At 40.9% G+C, this 19076-nt stretch overlaps 2 protein-coding genes across 2 annotated transcripts; one reads left to right on the top strand and one right to left on the bottom strand.

Moving 5' to 3' along the window:
• Positions 1 to 241: 241 nt before the first annotated feature.
• On the top strand, positions 242 to 4841 carry LOC121262513. Its single transcript, XM_041165012.1, has 6 exons — positions 242 to 586; positions 1284 to 1526; positions 1639 to 1812; positions 1915 to 2021; positions 3287 to 3612; positions 4054 to 4841. Exons 1-6 carry the CDS (start codon positions 446 to 448, stop codon positions 4656 to 4658), a joined length of 1596 nt encoding a protein of 531 aa, XP_041020946.1. The 5' UTR covers positions 242 to 445; the 3' UTR covers positions 4659 to 4841.
• A 214-nt stretch (positions 4842 to 5055) lies between these two features.
• On the bottom strand, positions 5056 to 17769 carry LOC121262564 (protein HEADING DATE REPRESSOR 1-like). Its single transcript, XM_041165090.1, has 3 exons — positions 17501 to 17769; positions 5645 to 5973; positions 5056 to 5507 (listed from the first exon to the last, which is right to left on the bottom strand). Exons 1-3 carry the CDS (start codon positions 17610 to 17612, stop codon positions 5307 to 5309), a joined length of 642 nt encoding a protein of 213 aa, XP_041021024.1. The 5' UTR covers positions 17613 to 17769; the 3' UTR covers positions 5056 to 5306.
• Positions 17770 to 19076: the final 1307 nt, after the last annotated feature.

Below are 19076 nucleotides of genomic sequence, written 5' to 3'. Positions count from 1 at the left end.
GAACGAAGGTTCACGAACTGGGCCCCGCATTTATCTGAATTCCATGCGTGGACGCACGTGTCATCTAGACCCTACCGAACAACTCATAGCCCACACGTCACCATCCCTCAACTACCACACAAATAGACAAAATTACCGCCACAAGAGGCACTTCTGCCGCCCGGATCAAGGACATTTCAGTAAAATCGAGAAGTGCATCGCTGTTCATCAATGGCCACGTGGCGATTCTTTCGTGCACGCGTAGCGCCCGTGACTCGGCCGAGGCTCTGTCAAATGAAAGCTTCCCTCTACGTTCTGTGCCATTGTGATCTTTAGATCTTCTCTCCAGCGCCTAAAACAATCCCCGGTTCGCCGTGTCAACACACCGAATTAAATTCCCTGCCGTTCGTGATTCGAAGATATCGTTGTGTCTCGCTCCGTTATTGAGTCGACTCGCAGTTGCTAGATGGTTCAGTTAATGAATTCCGGGATGGAATCGGACACCAAGTGCCGGAAAAAGCTGAGGGTGAAGCTGGAGGTTGATGACTCGTTAGAAGATCAACTCGGCCCGCTTAACAAGCGATCCAAAACCGACTCGTATCCACAGGTTTTGAGTTTTCTCGGCTTACATTAAATTCCTTTTTTTTTCCCACGCTTTCTCAGCAACCAAAAGGAGCAAACTTTTCTGTTTCTGTTTGTTTTCTGTAAGATACAGTGGCTAATCATGGTTTTTTATTGCACCTTAATCATTTATGGTTTTCTACTACCAATGGCTTAATATCAAATTTCCTTTTCTCTCTATTACACTTTTTCAGCTATTGAACAGAACCCTGTTTTCCTCGCAGCTTATTATGTTTTCTTTGATGATAAATAGTTAATTGTGTTGGTTAGTTATGATTTCATTCTGATGATTTCTGAGACCCTACTATGCTTTATTAGCAACCTAACGGAGCTAATTGAGTTCATTTTTAGTTTCCCCCCCTTCCCAACTAACCAGACGCCAGACGGTAACATATCCCAACTCCCTTTTACGGATAGAGCTGCTTGTATTAGTTTCTTCTTAAAGCTCATCGATCGTTTGTGTCACCAATGGCATAAGTCTAATTTCCTTTTCTTTTTTCACTTTCGAATTTGCCAAACAGAGTTAACACAGACACACACCCCCCTTGCAAACGAACATAGATTCACTTTTCGAAATCTACTCTCTATTACTTTTTGTGCTTCCTCAGCAACCAAATAGGCATAAATGTTGTTCTTTAAATGTCGGAATTGTTCACTTCCTTGCATTGTTTTTTTCCCAGCAGTGGAATTCAGGACCTGGCGCCTTGGCTATCCCTCCCTCAATGTACAATCCCCTGGATGAGCCAAGCCCACTTGGCTTGCGTCTCCGAAAGAGCCCGTCCCTTTTGGATTTGATTCAAATGAAGCTCTCTCAACAGAACGCTTCGAAGTTGGCCAACGTAGACAAAAAGGATCACAAGGGTACTAATGATAAGCTCAAGGCTTCAAATTTTCCAGGCGCCATTCTGAAAATTGGAACGTGGGAGGTATATCTACATTCATTTCTGGACTCAATTGAGATTGAAACTCTTATGTAGAATACGTTCTTTTGGCAAACGTTGTGCTTGGTGTTGATTTTTAAGTTCTATATGGTTGCAGTATAAGTCGAGGTATGAGGGAGACTTGGTGGCAAAATGTTACTTTGCAAAACATAAGCTTGTGTGGGAAGTTCTTGATGGTGGTCTTAAGAATAAAATTGAAATTCAGTGGTCAGATATTGTGGCAATCAAAGCAAACTACCCGGATGATGAACCAGGAACTTTGGATGTTGTGGTAATTAATACTTGTTTGTATCATTTTCATTTTTTATTATCATTATCGTCTATATGAAATTTAGATTTTGATTGTAGTTTGGTGTTTTGTTGTATGATGCAGCTGGCCAGACGGCCCCTTTTCTTTAGGGAGACAAACCCACAGCCTAGGAAGCATACCTTATGGCAGGCAACATCAGATTTTACAGGTGGACAAGCTAGCATACATAGGTACTGCACAAATATCAGTCTTGCCATGATATTGATCTGTCTCATTAGATCTCTAAGTCAGCGAGTGACTAAATGAGCAAATATGCTATAGGTGTTAGCCTGTTTGGAACAATTAAATGATCATATTTTGTAATCTTTGTAACATGATCAGAGTACTGAAAAAATTGGAATATTAAGTTCATAAGTAAGCTAGCATACTGCATATATGTACTTAAATCTCCTAAGTAGCACTCATATCCATTGATACTTCAACTTGTTAGAAGAGTGTTGTTTCATAGATCCACCATTTTTGGGTTTGCATAAGCATCATCTTTCTTTACTTTCTTATGCTTTGATCTAATCCATATTTATGTAACCGTTTTATTATTTTCATTCTTTGTTCTTTAACTAATAAAAGGGTGCATTTAGTATGTGCATGGGAAAAATTGCTAGTTGTAGTAAACAATTACACGAACCCGAACGCTCACTTGTGGACCATTAGAGCATGAGATGTGCTTCAAAAGTAAGCATTGTTCTTATTTTGTTGTGAAGTATTGCTAGTTTCCAGAAATTGGGTAATAGGTTAGTAACTTTCGCAGACATACTGTTGGAAATTGATGGCTAGTTGGTCTGGCATCATGTGAAAGTAGGAAGGTAGTTTCCTGTAGCTCAATTAAAATATTTTGATCTGGCTCCATTAAATTAGGATGTCAAATGGGCCTCTTTGAAAATCAGGGGAAGCTTCAAGTGTCTCCCTCTTGTCTGCCTCATTTATTAGGTTTTGTCTATCAACCAACACCTCGGGGTGTGCCTTGATGTTGTTTGTGCCCTGCCTCTAAGTGATTCTAAGCCCTGGAAGGTCAAGCTCGGGTCCTTGTAAATCATTTATCCGAATTTCTTCCAAATCATTGGGTTCTCTGTTAACTTGGATTCATACAAATTGATTTATTGTTATATTGAAGTCATACATTTTCCTTGCGACAGTTGCTTCTCTAATATGTTCTTGTAGCCAAATATTTGGTACTGTTTTTACAACGTATTTATTGGAACGTTTCTTATGAAATACATAAAGATTTATCCATTCCTCCGTACTTCAGTTAATAGTTGTTTTACTGTTTACACGCAAGCAGTTCTATTGGCTTCTGCTTCTTTTTAATGTCGGTAAAATATTAATGTAAGAAGGGATTTCTTTAGCATAATGCAAAAATATCATGAATCACTGCTGTTTGTTGCATAATTAGGACTCCAAATATGTGATGCTGATGTAGCTTTTGATATTGTCACAGGCGACATTTTCTGAATTGCCCACCAGGCACACTGGGCAAGCACTTTGAAAAGCTAATTCAATGTGATCCTCGACTAAACTTTCTAAGTCAACAACATGAAATTGTGTTAGACTGCCCATTTTTCGAACCGGGAGTAGCTGTGTTTGAGGATCTAAATGAATCCAGCTGTGCATTTGATTTAAATGGTGAAGCGAGACCTGCTTTCCTCGGTTTGGGGGATGTGGCATCACCTTCTCAGGCTCAATCATCATCAGCAAAAAATGAACAAGATTACATTGGTAGAACTCTCGAAAATTTTTCCCAGGAAACTTCTTCTCCCAGCTCAGGTAAAATTTTTTAGCTTGGAAAGGAAAGTTGTTTTGGATATAATTTCAGTCAAAAAGACAACGTATTCATGTGTCTATAGTACTGGAATCTGATGTGATGATAAATGCATGCCCTTCTCTTAATGAGTCTCCTTGATGAAATTTAGTTTGCATCTCTAGAAAACAATGTATATACCGTATGAGAGTAAGGATGATACGTAATAATTGTGTGATTCCCGCTCTCTTTTGGTTGATATATTGTCTATTTGGACTGGTAGTAGATGGATGTCTCTGAATGTTTGCTGTTGTTATTTTGCATGCTGTGTTATTATTTACTGGTACTTGGTTCCGTCAAAATATATACCTTAATCATCTTAAGAGCCGTGTTCTGGTTTTTTAATTTTTTGTTAATATAGACACTGCCTTATAGTTGTTCTAGTCTAACTAGCATCTTATCTTTAGTGATGGACACTAATGCAATTGAAGAAATAAGGAGCATTGAAGGCCAGAGTTCGAAGTTGCTCAGTCATTTGGATCAAATCAAAGTGCCTGGACTTCATCCATCAATGTCTATGAGTGATATAGTGAGCCATATTGGAAACTGTATTGCAGAACAGATGACATCTGAAAATCCCATCTTTTCTGACATGAAACAACATGGAAGAGACATTCTGGAGGAGATTACACAGTACTTGTTTAGCGACTCTCAATTAACATCGGCTTCTGATGAGCAGTCACTCATGTCAAGGGTCAATTCTCTCTGCTGCCTTCTGCAGAAAGACCCTTCACCTGCACAAAAACTGCAGGCTGAACGTGATGATGATGATGATGGAAATGCTGATCAGAAAATAGGTGTGGCTGTTGCTGCGGCAGCAAATGAAAGTAAGCATGCAGATGAATCTCCTGCACCTTGGGGCGAATCCATTGGTGTTTCTGGCTGCAAACAGCCGCAGGCCATGTCGAGGAAGGACTCATTTGCGGATCTTCTTCTTAATCTTCCAAGGATAGCATCTCTCCCACAGTTTTTGTTTAGCTTGCCTGAAGATTCTGACAATCAAGCTAGATAGTGATCCTCGTCTAATCTTCTTATAAGAAGCATGAAACTTAAGTTTATTCCGGCCCCTGTGAATATTGTACCTATAGTTCGCTGAAACTTATAAAGGTTAGGCAAGGAATTTACGTTGATGGAAGATCCTGACATGTTCATATTGCCAGTGGTCAGTAATACCACCGATCTGTATTATCTCGTATGCATTGGTGAATCCATCTGCATGTGAGTTTGTGGATCATCCGACGCGGATACCTTCTTTCATTCTACGATTTACTACTACTCTGCCATGTGGCTGCAGTCTGCGGTTCACATTGAGAGAGAGAGAGAGAGAGAGATCCTGGATGTTATATTGTGAACCACGGTCCACGTACATAGCCGTTTTCATTTTGCTAAATATTGTTGGAAAAACGAAGTAACCACTCGAATGTGTACTTCTAATATATATGAGATTGGAACTTCTAGAAACAGAAATAAATCATATCCAATGTACGTACTAGCACCACCAACAATATATAAATTAACTATCCAATGTACTAGAACTTCCAACAACCTATGTTTTTATTTATAAGCTTTTTTTTTTTTTTTTTGTATGAATGCATTGAACTCTTTCTGGACAACCCTACCAAAGAATAAATAAACAAACAATGAAACAAGCAAACGACCACTATGGTTCATCTGGGCCTTCATCCCCCATCGACTCGTCCTGTATCATGTTCATCAACATGGATATCTGCTCTTGCAGCATTGTGTTTTCTCTCTCGATCTCGGTACGTTTGCTTCTTTCTTGTAGAAGCTGGAGCTGCAGGTGTTCTAGGCATTGAGCATCCTCTTCCAATTGCTGATTTAGGCCATCGATCTCCCGGTCCTGCAAAGTGTAAAAAAGAGATGGATCATTTTGTGTTGCAGCGGTCATAACATCCATGATCTCTCTCTCTCTCTCAATGTGTGTCTACGTGCGTGCAGTCTGCGGTTGAAAACAAGGTGGGGGTTTGGGAATAGGACCTTCCTGTTCATTTCTTGGATAGCAATCTTCCGCATGCTCTCAACAACATCCACATTGACTAGTTTTCTCTTCTTCCCAATCAGCCAGCCTCGGGGATAGCTCGTGGAGTCAAAGTCGGGTGGCGGGAGTAGAGATTCAGCTGATGGTCGCCGGCCATTTATATCCGTTATAGGATCTAATGGTTCAAACAGAGCCTTTCGACGCTCAGAGAGCTCAGAAATTGCAGCAGATTCCTGCACCTTCTCTTCAGTACTCATAGGTTCTTCCTGTTTGTTGGGTGTTTCATTAGCATTGTCTTCCGTTAGCTTGTCTAAATTCCTCCCGCTAGCTGTTGGAAACAAGTTACTATTCTAGTTCCAACAAACTTAGAGACGCTGCATATTTATACACTATCAAACATGATAAGGAAGCAATATCGTTATGCCATTTCTTGTATCCCACGTGGTGATTACAAGGGACAATCTTCAATGTTTGGATGCAGATCGCATCAAACAACAATTTGGTTTGTTACAAATGCCAACATGCAAAATACATTAAGAGAAGATATGCCAGCCCTAAGCATGCATGTGTGTACAACTAATATTGCTCTAATCTATAAAAACCGACTCAAGCAGTCGGAAATCTCGAGGCAAAATTTGATCCTGATCAACATTCTAACAATGATTTAATTGCCATGTGTAAAATCTGGTTCATATTGCAAAGTTTTGTCACAACCACAACTGCAAATTAATGCTCTCAACATTAATCCCTACATGGATTGGGTAAAAATAATTTTTTATTAGCATCTCTAGATCACTTTAAATTTGTATGCTTCACATTTTGAGTGCATTACTTTATGTATGAATAAGAAGTAAAACAGAAAGCTAATAGGAAATTGAAATTGCATTTATAGAAGTATGCAACTACAAACAAATTATTCCAACACAAACCAAGAAGATTTGAGGATAGATCCATCATTTCACATTTTCACTTCATTCTTACCCCCACCCAACAATTCATTTCGATATATACTCGTACAGATTTTGTTTTGCAGTAGCTTAAAATACAAAAGGTGCACAGGAAAGAAGGTGAAACATCCAAGCATGGTTGGTGCAAAGTTAGGTATAGAATCGACCTTTCAGAAGGGACTCCAAGAAATGTAAAACATCCTCGGGAATCCTATAACATTGGAAAAATACAGCCTATGCATACATCAAAAGAAGAAAACCGGTAATAAAGGATAGTCTTACTCGCCATTTCGATCAAAATGTAAGCATATATACAGAACATACCACATATTATTTTGCCATCCAATTATGATCCGTGCTTGGATGTACAATAAATCCCACCTTACATGTGACATAATGGTAACCAAATTTGGAAAAGCATTTGGTAAATCAGTTTCAAACAAAAAATGCTCATTAATATCATCATATATATCATCGTATATGAGTTCTGTTACATACAATTATTTTTGCGTACTCCTTACTTACTTTACTGATGTGATTGCCCAAAACATTATTTTATATTAAAAAAAAAGTAATGCAACCAATTATATTAGTAAAGTGCGCAAATAGCACAGGCTGCCCGTGCACACTAATTTCATCGATCATGCGAGTAACCGTGCACACAGATACCCGTGAGCGTAACATTTTTTATTTGCAAAAACCAAACAGCCCCGTCAATTGGGTTTGGGATATATTTTGTCTCCGTTCTATCTTCCATTAATCTCTCTGGTGGAAGTGGACACTATTACCGACATATTAAAATGTGTAATAAGAACGTGGTCAATCAATTAATGAATATATAGTAGATAAAATGATTAAGGTAGGGCAATATAAAATACGAAGCTAAACTTGGTAGAAAAGGGGTACCTAACCACATCATGTGACATATTGTAACTCACCGCCCAGACAGAAAACTAGACAATCTGACCTAACTCAGGCCCATGTAACCAATTCCAGACCTGCAGGTATTCCCCTGTCAAACACCTTCCCTATTTTAAATGGAAAAATATTTTCGATATGTTGTCATATTTCCTTTTTTTTAATGAAAGTATTTTACTAAGAAATTATTAATAGGTAAAGAAAATTTAAAAAATAATAATAATAAAATATTCAAACTTCAAAGTAATTAAAATAGGCAATTTGGGCTTAAGCTGAAACAAATGCGACATGCCTAGAAAAATAAAGAAATTTTTTTTTTGATAAGTAGAAATTATTATTATTGGGCTCATATAATGTCAGGCTTCAGAGCTTGACAAAGAATGTCAGGCTAAGTTACCTATTCCTAGGGAGGCGTTAGTTTGGAAAGCCATTCGGTGCCTGAGCCAATCTAAGTTTGTCCGGTGACGGATTTAAGCTTAGTTGATTCACCACTAGAAGCAATTCCTGTTCTAAGTATACTGTTGGGAGGTGAGGAGTTGTAGGTGATAAAAACAAAAGGGAGCAGTGACCAGGAGAGTAGCCAAGAGGGTGAAGAGGTCGAGTCTCATGAGTCATATCACCGAGTCCTAACCCAACCTATGCCAAGAAGAGGAGAGGTTTTCGAAATATTCTCCAGAGAGTGGCTGAGAGATCCAAACATTGCCGACCTAGATTATCTTGATCTTGAATTCCCTCAACCAAATTTACATACTTTCTCCAATATCACTTTACCTTGTTTCCACAACATACGATCATCCGAAAACCATAGTCTTGGAAAGAAAAAGGCTACGGATCCGTTGTTAAACACCTTCACAGATCTGCACCTCACAAGCCTCTACAATCTATCTGTATTCTACGATAGATTCAAGATCTTCTCTTGGTTCTGCGAAGAGAAGTTAAAGAGTCTCGAAGCCAAGCTAGAAGCCTTGGAGAAGGAGACCTTAGCACCAAAAGGCGTGGAAGAAGAGTCCTTAAAGATCCTCAAACAACTGGAAAGGAGGATCTCAGATCTGGAGGACAGCCAGCAACAGTAGATGACCTCTAGCTGGAATATCTCTAGAGAAAGCACTCACTACAAAGACGCCTTAATAGCAACACAAGAGATCTCTGCAGACAGAAAGCCAAAGGGATTTGTACAACCCGAGGCCGAAGGAAACGAAAAGATCTCAGCAGCCATCAAGCAGAACAACTTCATTATTCAGCTCCTGATCACCCAAGGAAGGCAGATCGAAGAGCTCCAGCAGCAAGTACGAGTTCTAAGGGTAGAAATAGCCCAAGCAGCAAAAGCACAAAGGCCGGAAGTTTCACTTTCCGACGACGTACTTGCAGATCTAACCAAGAAGTTCGAAGGACTGAAGGTGGAAAAGGCGAAAAAGAAAGAAAAACCAAAGTACTATCGGTACGAGAACCCGTTCACCAAACCATCAAAATGAGTCATACCAGGACTCTAGTCTTGGATCCTCCTGTAACAAGGAGAAACTATGAAAGGGGTGAGTCATCAAACACCCAGGCGAATCCTCCATACGAGGATCAGATACGGGACTACCGCCTCTGGAACAGAATCAAATATGAGGCACGAAGGAGGCTCCCAGGAGCATCAGGAAATAGGGCCGGAGCAAGGACCCTAGAAGAAAAGCTGAATCCAGATAGAGAGCTGAAATTAGCCCAAAAGAGAAGGGTTAACTTGGTACCAGCAGAAACACTGTATGCCTCAGGGCTGAACGAGCCAAGAAATCAGGTATACCAGCACTATAGCGAGTTCAGACACCTAGTGGTTAACGACCAACTAGACATGAACTTCGTCCAGGAGGAAAGCTATAGACAACTACAAAGAAGTGGTTTCGAGATGATACACCTTGGCATGGCCATGGTAATGATAACCACGCTGCACAGAAAGAAGGCAGGAGTAACAGCCTGCGTAGTCTTCAGAGACACCCGATGGGAAAACTCGGCTCAAGGATATCTCGGGACAATAGAGATAGACCTTTCTGAAGGAGCCCAGATGGTATACGTAGTACCAAATTTCGCCTGTAGTATACACGACTTCTACCACTACTTCCAAGTCTGTGTAATGACAAAAGGATACGAAGACTTTGTCGCAGGAGAAAGCAACATATTAGTCACAAGAGCATTCGTTGGCCGCATAACGAATGAAAATGTAATAAATTTCCGGTACAGCGTATCAGGAGTCGTGGACTACCTGACCACAAGAGGAATGAACGTAATCCCAGCTCAGGGGTTGACAACACAGTCAGGTGCGCTTTGATGGGCCCCATAGACAACTGTTAGATCGCACTAAGAGATTCCTTTTACAAGTAGCACCGAAAGTGTGCTGTAAAGCATGCTTTTACACGTAAAAAGTAAATAAAGTAGCTGATATATTTCAGCTTTACACACGTGCTTAAAGTAAAGTTATATGTCGCGGTCTGCCATGCGCGACAGCTCATTGAGCCTTTCCACTAATTCTGACAGGATTCTCTGCCTGTCATTCACATGGGGGAGTAGGTTCCCTGCCCAGTTGTCCTGGGTTGCACAGTTGTTGCAGTAGTCAGCTTCCTTCCGTAGGATCCATTCAACGGAGGCGGCGGCTTCTCGGAGGTTCTGTAGGTAATCTGCCTTGATCCTGGAGGCGAGGCGCTGTCTTTGTTCCTTAACGTCCCATCGTACTGCTTGGTTTCGCCGGTATTGGATGATTGGGGGTTCTCCATATTCAGTGATGACCCCCTGGACTGTAGTGAAGATGTCAGGGTTATAGTAGAGAGCTTCTCTTTCCGGCTGTACGATTCCTTCTGGTCCCAAAACGAGGGTTGGTTCGGTTCGGATTCCTTGAGCGGTGCTTTGAGGAATAGTGACAATTTCTTCATTGTCTCTAGGTCGTAGACCCTCGGATGATCCTCCTGTTTGCATATTGTTAATGCCACCGCTGTTGTTAATCTAGAGAGTTGGTCAGCTAGCTGATTATCCTCTCCCTTTATGTGTTCGAATTTTACACAGATTCCAGACCCAGTTATATAGTCGCAGAAAGCCATCCACCTTACCCTAGAAGGTTTCTTATGGGACTGTTTGTCGTGAAATGATATGATGGCCTGGCAATCAGTCCTTATCGTAATCTCCTTTTGATCCATATAATAGATCTTAAGAGATTCCATTGTCTCCATTACTGCATATATTTCTGCATCAATTGTCGATTTAGGGTTTGGAAATTTACCGGATGCGTATGCACAGATCTTTTCCTCACTTTTTCGAGCTCCTTTGAAAGGTGCCCATTTGCATACTCCTCCCCATCCATCCATGCATCCATCTGTTTCTAGGATGATGTGGCATTTTTGTGGGGGCAGTTCTAAATCCGGTAACTTCTGGACCATTCCTTTTATTTGGGCTACTAGCTTCCAGTCTGAGTCGGTCCATCTTTTATCTCCATGGGCTCCTACCTTCTGGTATAGCGGCCCAAGTAATGTTCCACATTTGGGAATGTGGGCCCTGGCATAGTTTATGATCCCTAGCCAGGATCTCAGCCCTTTTAGTGTCTTGAGGCTTTCTTCCTTGACATCAGCTATCTTGCGAATTATGTGAGGTTGTAGCCGAACCTTCCTGTCTTCAATTGTTGCTCCAAGGAAGTCTATCTCTTTTACCCCAATTTTCATCTTTGTTGGGCTTAGTACGAGCCCATTATCTTTGCAGATTTCCAGCATCTTGCGTAAGTGCTCTGCATGGCTTTTTCCGTCTGGGGAGAATACCAGTATATCGTCAATGTATACTGCTATGTATTCTTCTGTTCCCCTGAAGCATTGATCCATTTTTCTCTGGAATATTGCTGGTGCATTTCTTAGGCCAAATGGCATTACCAACCATTCGTATAACCCTCCTGGGACGACAAAGGCTGTCCATGGGATGGATTCTTCCTCCATAACTACTTGGTGGAATCCACTTTTCAGGTCAAATTTTGAGAATACCTTTGCTCCGGCTATTCTCTTGATTATGGACGATATTCCTGGTAAGGAATACTGGTCTTTGTGGGTATTCATGTTCAAGGCCCTGTAGTCTAGCACCATTCTTTCTTTCCCTTTGACCTCTTTTCCTGTTTTTGGATCAATTGATGTCCCTGAGTTGACAATCATTGCCTTAGTTCGGTGTCTACTGTTGCTCTTCCGAATTACTCCTACCTTCAGCAATGCATCGATGTGTCTTCGATACTGATCCTCTACTATTGGAGGGACTTTTCCAATGGGTTTAGACTCGATGGTGATATCTGGATTTATAATTTCCAGCTTGCATTTTATCCCATTCTTTGCCCAGTGCTTAAGAGGTTCTTCTCCAATGTACCCCTGAGCTTCGAGTTCTTTAAGCAAAGGTTTGTATCTTCCTTCGAACTTGCTCCCCATCACTTTTCCTGGTAATTCTAAGTTTGCTGCTGTGACCCAGTTGTCGCAAGTAAACTGTTCTTCTTCTTCCAAGGTCAGCAAGCCTGCTATTTTCTGTGGGGCAAGCGTTGTTTCTATTGAGGAGACGTTCCTGTAGAACGTCAGTTGACTCCCTTCAATTCTCAATCCTCCTCCCATTGATCGAATGAAGTTACATCCAATCAGCATATCTACTCCTGGGAGTGTCATGTCGAAACAGTAGATGTACGGGATGTTGTAATACTGGCTTCCCACGTACATCTTTCCAGCTTTTATCCTCTTCTTGGCCAGTTGACTGGAGTTGATCCCATGGAATGTTGAGGGTGTGCCCGCATCCTCCATTGCTGTAGTTGGGACCTTGGCAATGTTTATACAGCATACTGTTGCTCCTGTGTCCAGTATGGCTGCTGCTTTGAACTCCAGATCCTTTCCTTTGTCTGCCTTTGGGATTACAAACCGTATTAACACGTTATACAGTTTGTTGATTACTTTTCTTCCAAGGGCTTCTCCTGCTACCCAATTTTCTTCCAGGCAGGAAATGCCTGCGACCGCCTTCATCTTTTCTTCTTTACTGAGATTGAGCTCCTCGAACTCTGCATCTAGCGTTTCCACTATTCCTTCTTTCTCAAGCTCTACATCTCTTTTGTTTCTAGCTCTTAGTACTTCAATCTGTTCTCTTAGCTGTTGATTTTCTTTGATCAGGGCCAGATTGTGTTCGTACATTTGAGCTATAAGCTGATCTTTGCCTTGGAACTCCTTTCGGACTTCCATTTCCCTTTTTATTCTGATGCCGAAATGAACTCGCGCACATAAGAGGCAATCCAGTAGGTCGCAGCTACTACATCTGATTCTTGTCCTCAGTTCTGTGAGGGACCCACAATGATGACAGTTCTTGTCTTGCTTTATCCCTTTGTAATCTGGGCCTTCCACCCATTGATGGTTGCATTTTTCTTGGGCTTCTTCCAACGGCCTCTTTACCATCCAGCTTTGGCTCGGATCTCCTTTTATTTCCATTTGGATTATTACGAAAGCCCATTCATAGGCTTCTTCGTATGGTAGTGGATCATTGAATACTGGTGCAATGGTTTTCAGGGCTCCGAGTTCTCCTTCTGACATGCTGCAAATAGCGTCGGAGTCCGGGTCTCCTTGATCTACTGAGAGAACATCCCAGTCTTGTGGTAGTTGGAGATTATCCAGGTATGCTGCCCTTTCTATATTGCCTTTTCCGTTCCTCGGGCATTCTCTTGCGAAATGTCCTGTTGATCCACAGACAAAACAGGCACATTTCTTTTGCTTATCTTTGTCTTTGTTCTTGATAACCCTGACATGGGTTTTGTGGGGCTTTCCTTTGTAAGTTTTGGCCTTGCGCAGGCCATACTTCTTATCTGGGTCTTTGTAATATCCTGGCACTGTAACCTTCCTGCAGAATGAGAGGTCCTTCAGGCTTCTTTGTACTGCTGCCTGCTTACACATTTCTGCCAGGTATTGCCATGTGTAGTAGATTCTGAGTGGCACGTTTACAAGGACTCCAGGGTGTTTGGTGTAGAAAGACTGTTCTATCACAGGGCCTATGACAGGTGGTAATTTCCTGAAGAACTTGTCAGAAAGTTCTCTGTCAACCCACATCCTTCCTGACTTTGCTGCTAGAGCCCTGTATTGATTAAGGTATTCGAATACCTTACTCATGTCTTTGCATGTTAATCTTTCTAGGTCTACGTATGCCCTGTTCTGTGCTCCTACGTCTCCTTGGTAGGCATCTTCTCCAGTGAACATCCTTCTTACTGCAGAAGTGACATTTCGTGTTTCATCTGCCATTTCTACCACAGCATTATAGCTCCCTTCATAAGAAGCTCTCCACGTTTGCCATGATAGTTTTTCTGTTTCTCCTAGCATGTTTTCTATTGCCAGGACTTTGTCTTGGTTGCTATCCCAGTTCATCCCGTTGATATAGTTGATGGTGGCTGATTCCCATCTTCCTATGACTTCATCGTACATTTCTGGGTTGTCGGGGAGTATTAGCATCAGGCCGTCTCTAGTACCTGCTGATGGTAGTTCCCAAATTTTCTTTGGTGGAGGTGTGTAATTTCTTGGGAATCTGCATCCTTCCATGCTTATCGGGGTTGGGACGCCATTGTTTGCTGCATTTGCTGGTGCATAGAGTGGGTTTGCCACTTGTCTGGACATGGCTTCATTATCTCCTCCTGTCACCAGACTGCTGCCAGCTATTTCCGCTGCATTTTCTTCGCATTTAGTCATCATTTTTAGCAATTTTGGGTAATCTAGTTCCCCAAAATCGTCTTCCATAATGACTGGTGCCATGATTTCTTCTTTTTCAGCTATTCCCCCCTCCTCATCCGGAAAAGAAAATGGGTTTACCCATTTTTCTTCTTCATCAGTTTGGTCATATTTTGGTGGTGGTAGTGGGTAGTCAAATTCTGCTTCTGGATCTGGGGCTTCCGGGGCTTCCCAGTCTTCTTCTTCGCTTCCCCATCCTGTGGCAGTAATTGTGACTTCTTCGTTAGCCCATTGTGGGGCTGTATATTTTACAAGGAAATTATATTTCCCTGATTCTTCTCCCAGAGCGTCTGCGTCTGGGTTTTCTTCTCTCCAACGTCTATCGGCTTCAGCCCTTGCTTTTCTTAGCTCCTCCGGATCTGGTTCTGGCCAGTCTCCTTCATCTTCGTTTTCTCCCCAAAGGACTCCGGCGAACTCTGAGGTGGTTAATTCTTCGTCCTCTTCTTCATCAATTATCTGTGCTTTCTTTGCCGGGACATCCCTGTAGTCTGCGAACCTTAGGGAGGTCGAACCGTCTGTGTTGTCCCTGGTTTGAAATCTTTGTGGAGCTTGTATTGGGCCTGCTATGGCTGAGGGGTTTGCCCTCCATTCTAATCCCCTTAAGTGAGTTGTTGTCAACCCCTGAGCTGGGATTACGTTCATTCCCCTTGTGGTCAGGTAGTCCACGACTCCTGATACGCTGTACCGGAAATTTATTACATTTTCATTCGTTATGCGGCCAACGAATGCTCTTGTGACTAATATGTTGCTTTCTCCTGCGACAAAGTCTTCGTATCCTTTTGTCATTACACAGACTTGGAAGTAGTGGTAGAAGTCGTGTATACTACAGGCGAAATTTGGTACTACGTATACCATCTGGGCTCCTTCAGAAAGGTCTATCTCTATTGTCCCGAGATATCCTTGAGCCGAGTTTTCCCATCGGGTGTCTCTGAAGACTACGCAGGCTGTTACTCCTGCCTTCTTTCTGTGCAGCGTGGTTATCATTACCATGGCCATGCCAAGGTGTATCATCTCGAAACCACTTCTTTGTAGTTGTCTATAGCTTTCCTCCTGGACGAAGTTCATGTCTAGTTGGTCGTTAACCACTAGGTGTCTGAACTCGCTATAGTGCTGGTATACCTGATTTCTTGGCTCGTTCAGCCCTGAGGCATACAGTGTTTCTGCTGGTACCAAGTTAACCCTTCTCTTTTGGGCTAATTTCAGCTCTCTATCTGGATTCAGCTTTTCTTCTAGGGTCCTTGCTCCGGCCCTATTTCCTGATGCTCCTGGGAGCCTCCTTCGTGCCTCATATTTGATTCTGTTCCAGAGGCGGTAGTCCCGTATCTGATCCTCGTATGGAGGATTCGCCTGGGTGTTTGATGACTCACCCCTTTCATAGTTTCTCCTTGTTACAGGAGGATCCAAGACTAGAGTCCTGGTATGACTCATTTTGATGGTTTGGTGAACGGGTTCTCGTACCGATAGTACTTTGGTTTTTCTTTCTTTTTCGCCTTTTCCACCTTCAGTCCTTCGAACTTCTTGGTTAGATCTGCAAGTACGTCGTCGGAAAGTGAAACTTCCGGCCTTTGTGCTTTTGCTGCTTGGGCTATTTCTACCCTTAGAACTCGTACTTGCTGCTGGAGCTCTTCGATCTACCTTCCTTGGGTGATCAGGAGCTGAATAATGAAGTTGTTCTGCTTGATGGCTGCTGAGATCTTTTCGTTTCCTTCGGCCTCGGGTTGTACAAATCCCTTTGGCTTTCTGTCTGCAGAGATCTCTTGTGTTGCTATTAAGGCGTCTTTGTAGTGAGTGCTTTCTCTAGAGATATTCCAGCTAGAGGTCATCTACTGTTGCTGGCTGTCCTCCAGATCTGAGATCCTCCTTTCCAGTTGTTTGAGGATCTTTAAGGACTCTTCTTCCACGCCTTTTGGTGCTAAGGTCTCCTTCTCCAAGGCTTCTAGCTTGGCTTCGAGACTCTTTAACTTCTCTTCGCAGAACCAAGAGAAGATCTTGAATCTATCGTAGAATACAGATAGATTGTAGAGGCTTGTGAGGTGCAGATCTGTGAAGGTGTTTAACAACGGATCCGTAGCCTTTTTCTTTCCAAGACTATGGTTTTCGGATGATCGTATGTTGTGGAAACAAGGTAAAGTGATATTGGAGAAAGTATGTAAATTTGGTTGAGGGAATTCAAGATCAAGATAATCTAGGTCGGCAATGTTTGGATCTCTCAGCCACTCTCTGGAGAATATTTGGAAAACCTCTCCTCTTCTTGGCATAGGTTGGGTTAGGACTCGGTGATATGACTCATGAGACTCGACCTCTTCACCCTCTTGGCTACTCTCCTGGTCACTGCTCCCTTTTGTTTTTATCACCTACAACTCCTCACCTCCCAACAGTATACTTAGAACAGGAATTGCTTCTAGTGGTGAATCAACTAAGCTTAAATCCGTCACCGGACAAACTTAGATTGGCTCAGGCACCGAATGGCTTTCCAAACTAACGCCTCCCTAGGAGATTATATGAGCCCAATAAAGAAATTTGGGCTCATATTTTTCTTTATTATTATTATTTATAGAAAAATAAAGAAATTATAGATAGAAGAAGATTATATGAGCCCAATAAGCATAAAACAGAAAAGGTTAATCTGACCTGCTTTGTTTAAAGCCCATCCTCCCTAATACTAGAGTCAAGACGTGGAATTTAACATAAAATGAAATAAATAAATACACCGATGATTCAGAGAGAGAGAGAGAGAGATTGATTTGATTAGCGTATGTACGAGGAAAGTCTGAAACTTTTGATACTGTGTTATGTCTTCTCTCTCTCTCTCTCGCCTCTAGCTTGAACACACAATGAGTGAGGATTGTGGTAGCTGAATTCTTTGATGATATTAATCTAATACAATCTATTTGGTTTATAGAATTTCAGTGTGCAGACTCCTAATAATCATGTTACATGGGCGGGTATGGTATGATTTTCCCAAAATCAATAATTCATCAAGACTGTTTGGATGGACTTTACTCCTTTTTTTGGGGGGGCTGGTTGAGTAAAGCAATCAGAAAGTGCAGACTGTACGAGAATCTCTACATAAATCTGTAGGAAAAACAAGCTACGCAGAGATCTCCTCTAAAACTAAGCAAATACTACAATCGGTATGAATCTTGACCTCCAGATTACACAGGCCAGTTTTCAAGCAGGGATAAGGGTTGCTAAGGTTCTCTTTGGAATTAATCATGCAAATGTCAGAGAGAGAGAGAGAGAGAACTGACACTACCTGATCTCTTTCGAGATTTCCAAAAAATTCGAGGAGAAGAGACAGGAGAGAACCCTGACAAAGCCCCATCCACCACCTTCTTTCTTTCCCTAATCTCGTTTCGGTTTTCCATTGAAGAAGAACAGGAAGAAGAAGAAGAAGAAATAAAGAACAAACTTCGTTTATTAATTATTAGAGAGAGAGAGAGGTTTGATGCTGTTGTTGCCGTTGTTTGTTGGAGTTTAAGAAGGCGATCTTGTTTGGTGTGAATTTGGTTGGCGTTACCTGCAAGAGCAAGGGAAGAGAGAGATGGATAATTGTATAGACATTATTACACGGAAAAAGGGACCCCACCTCTTTCTTAAGAAGGGCCTCTTTCTTCGCTTTTTCCTTCTTCACTGTTTTCATTTATTTTCCGCGAAAGTTCTATAGACGTGGATGAAAATTGATTAAGAAATTTCAAATTAATGGTAAGGTCTCTTTAAAAATAAGATTTATCGAAATTTCATTTTTTTCTATTTTTTTCTCGTCTTACATTATAAATGTCATCATTCATTTATTTATTTAAAAAAATTTATATATATTTATGACCGGATACATACATAAATATCTCCGTATCAACAGACGGTGGTCTGTGGTCTGAGTCTGACCGACATGGAGTGGGCCGAGCTCTTCTGGTTTTGTGGGTTGAATTGGATAGGTCATGAATGTGTATGCCTTAAATGGTTAGGCTGAGCTTGTGTTGGGCTGGACTCCCAACAAAAACAGGCCGAGAGCGACTTAGACGATGTAAGCTTAGGTTGAACTTACCCCGCCCCAAAAGATAGCCCAAGCAAAATTACTCGGTTCTGACACAAGGCGAGAGATAGATAGGTAAAATAAGTTTTAGACTTTTGTTATATATGGTTAATTTTGTCTATTTTATTGATGTGATTAGTTAAAATATTTATTTTATATTAAAAAAAATAACACAACTAATTATATTAGTGAAATACACAAAAAATATATAAAAATAACTACACGTAGAGTTTTTGTACGTTTTATTATATTTATTGAGTCTCTAATATATTTTAAAATTATTATTAGAGCAGTTTTAATTGTTTTGAATCAATTTATATGTCATACATGTCTTTCATTCTGCTGCATTTAGATGTTGAACTGAGTTGAGTTAAGATGATAAAATATTATTAGAATATTATTTTTTAATATTATTATTATTTTAAAATTTGAAAAAGTTAAATTGTTTATTATATTTTGTGTTAAAATTTAAAAAAATTATAATAATGAGTTGAAAAGAGTTTGCTAACCAAACGTACCCTAAATCTTAAAATTTAAATATTTGAAGCTTATATATATATATATATATATATATATATATATATAACCAAATCCATTGGATCGAAATAAGCATGAGCTTGAACCTTGTCTTAGGTTTGAATGAAGAAATTCATGGAATTAAGCACAAGCTTGAAGCTTGTCTAGCCTGGTTTGGTTATACAGATCAAACTATTTCATCTCATCTCATCTTATAAAATTATTACAATTTTTTCAAACTACCACACAAAATATAATAAATAATTCATTTTTTCAAATTTTA

The sequence above is a fragment of the Juglans microcarpa x Juglans regia genome, chromosome 1D, assembly GCF_004785595.1.
Source record: "Juglans microcarpa x Juglans regia isolate MS1-56 chromosome 1D, Jm3101_v1.0, whole genome shotgun sequence".
NCBI classification, from domain to species: domain Eukaryota; kingdom Viridiplantae; phylum Streptophyta; class Magnoliopsida; order Fagales; family Juglandaceae; genus Juglans; species Juglans microcarpa x Juglans regia.
Note: the sequence above shows the minus strand (reverse complement) of the source record. Positions and strands in the feature narration are given on the sequence as shown.